General features: G+C 64.9%; 1 protein-coding gene across 1 annotated transcript; it reads left to right on the forward strand.

Moving 5' to 3' along the window:
• Positions 1 to 275: 275 nt before the first annotated feature.
• Positions 276 to 2252, forward strand: POLR3D (RNA polymerase III subunit D; the record flags this gene model as incomplete). The annotated part of the gene is made up of 6 exons (XM_026867464.1): positions 276 to 447; positions 555 to 679; positions 761 to 932; positions 1022 to 1275; positions 1366 to 1518; positions 1746 to 2252. Coding segments are annotated over 6 exons (999 nt in total), but the record flags the coding sequence as incomplete, so codon positions are not given.
• Positions 2253 to 2640: the final 388 nt, after the last annotated feature.

Genomic DNA, 2640 nt, shown 5'->3' on the forward strand with positions numbered 1-2640 from the left:
GTGTGGAAGCGGTTTTGCCAGTGGGTACCTGCACGTTGGGGTCTTGGGGGCGGCAAAACATGGTGTGAGAAGGGAACTCGCTGCCCAGGGGGTGGCAGGGGACAGGGGTGAAGGTGTCAAGTGTGAAGGGGACAGGGGTGAGGGTGGCAGGGGACAGGGGTGAAGGGGATGGGAGTGAGTGGGACAGGGCCGGGGGGACAGTGGTGAGGGGGACACAGATGAGAGCGGAAGGGGACAGTGGTGAGGGTGGCAGGGGACAGGGGTGAGAGGGACAGGCCACCTCCCCACTCCCCAGGCCCAGAGAGGACGTCACCGTCAAGAAGGAGAAGAAGGAGCGGGACCGGGACCGGCAGCGCGATGGGCACGGCCGGGGCCGGGGCCGGCCCGAGGTTATCCAGTCCCACTCCATCTTTGAGCAGGGCCCTGCTGAAATGATGAAGAGGAGAGGTAACGGGAGCTGCCCCCCCACCCCCTTTCCCCATTGCGGGGGGCGTCTTGGGGCTGTCCTGCCTGAGTCAGGGCTCACCCCCGGGCTGCTCCCCTCTCCCCAACAGGCTGCTGGGACAAGTCAGTGGATGTGTCGGACTTCGGCCCTTCCCACATCATCAACATCAAGAAGGAGAAGAGGGAGACGGACGAGGAGACGAAGCAAATCCTACGGATGCTGCAGAAGGACGATGTGAGTGAGGCCAGGGCGGGGGGTGGTTTTGGTGGGTGCCACCAGGCCGGCACTGAGCGTCCCCCTCTCTCGTCCCCGCAGTTCCTTGATGACCCGGGGCTGAAGAACGACATCCGTAACAAGCCGGTGCAGCTGCCGCTGGCCCACTCGGGCTGGCTCTTCAAGGAGGAGGTGACAGAGCAGGAGGACTCCCAGTCCTGGCTGCCTGTCCCCAAGGAGGAGAAGATGGAGCTGGACCCGCCGGCAGTGAAAGGTGTGCTGGGGTGGGTGAGGATCCCAGTGGGGAGGGGCTGGGGGGGGGCTGTCCACCCTCTCCATGCCCACCCCAATGCTTCTCACCAGTAAAAGAAGAACCATGTGATGAGGATCCTCCAGCCAAGCCGGCGCAAACCAAGGGCCCCCCCGGTTTTCCCCGGGATGTCTCGGTGGCCGAGCTGCTGCAGCGCCTGAGCTTGTCGGCGGAGGAGGAGCTGCTCTTCCTGCAGCTGCCCGACACGCTGCCTGGGCAGCCGCCCACCCAGGACACCAAACCCATCAAAACGGAGCTGCAAAACGAGGAGGGACAGATGGTGGTGGTGAAGCAAGAGAAGAGCCAGGTGAGGGCTGAGTGTGGAGGGGAACGGGGGACAGCGTGGGGATGTGTGTGTGTCCCCCCACCCTCCAAATCCCGCGGTGTCCCTCGGCAGGAGGCGAAGCAGGCGGAGAATATCTGTACCCTGGCCGACCTCCCCGAGGGGCAGGTGGGGAAACTGCTCATCCGCAAGTCGGGGAAGGTACAGCTGGTGCTGGGCAAGGTGACCCTGGATGTGACCATGGGGACCCCCTGCTCCTTCCTGCAGGTATGTGGTGGCGGGGGGGGGGAACTGGGGACCCAAGATAGTCCCTGATGGGCTCGTGCTGGCCCCCAGTGAGTGGGCAGCGTGTTGTGGTGGGGAAGGATCCTGCTCTTGTGTCCGGGAGGGGCACATCTCCTGGGCAGGGACCTCGGCCCTTCTCCCACCACGCTCACAGAGTTTCCAGTGGGAGGGGGCTGCTCACAGGCATTTTTTTTCCCCTCTGGACAAAGGAGCTGGTGTCTGTCGGTATCGGGGACAACCGGACGGGTGAGATGATCGTCCTGGGCCATGTGAAGCACAAGCTGGTGTGTTCCCCGGACTTTGAGGCTTTGCTGGAGCACCGGCACCGGTAGCCCAGGGGCGGCCCAGCCCCTGCCCCCACAGCCTGTGGGGACAGTCACTGCACTGCTCGGGGACCCTGCAGCCCCCCCTGGCTCTGCCCTCAGCCCCTCCAGCCTTGCCTTTGGGGACACGGAAGAGGTGTCTTCTGCAGGTGTGGGTGCAGGGCTGGCTCCTACCTCCTTCCCGGCCCTGCAGCGGGGTTGGGGGCTCCGGTTTTGTCCCCTAGACCCACTGCCCCTCCCTGTGCCAAACCAGCAGAGGCCGTGGCCGCCCTCATCTCACAGATTTCTGGCTGTGTGGGACCGTGGCGGGGGTGTGTGTGTTCCAGCCTCCAGCAGCCGCACACTCACGCTGGGGAGAGCAGGACATGCACCTTGGGTGGAATAAAAACTTTTTTCGCTGCTCCATCTCCTCCTGTGCCCTCTGATGCGCTGACCCATTGTTCCCTGAGCTCGGTGCTGCCTTGGGGAGAGCCGGGGGGGGGGCCTCCCCTGCACCGTTCCAGGGCTTGGTGGGCAGAACTGCAGCCTCTCCCCCCACCCCCCCAAGCCCAGGGCTGCGCGCGGGGGTGCTGATCACCCTGAGGGGCTCCGTGCCCAGGTGAAGGACAGGTGCGACCTGCCAGGGGACCAGCATTGGCCCTGGGCTCCCCGAGCCACTTTGCAGAATTGGGGGGAGTGGGGTGGGGGGGCTAGTGAGTGGCTCCCACCAGAGCCCAGGAGGCTGTGTGTCGAGAGGGGGGGGACATGGACACACACACAGCACCCAACCACTGTCTCTTAT

Source organism: Athene cunicularia, unplaced genomic scaffold (genome assembly GCF_003259725.1).
Source record: "Athene cunicularia isolate RWA unplaced genomic scaffold, athCun1 SCF_47, whole genome shotgun sequence".
In the NCBI taxonomy this organism is placed as follows: Eukaryota; Metazoa; Chordata; class Aves; order Strigiformes; family Strigidae; genus Athene; species Athene cunicularia.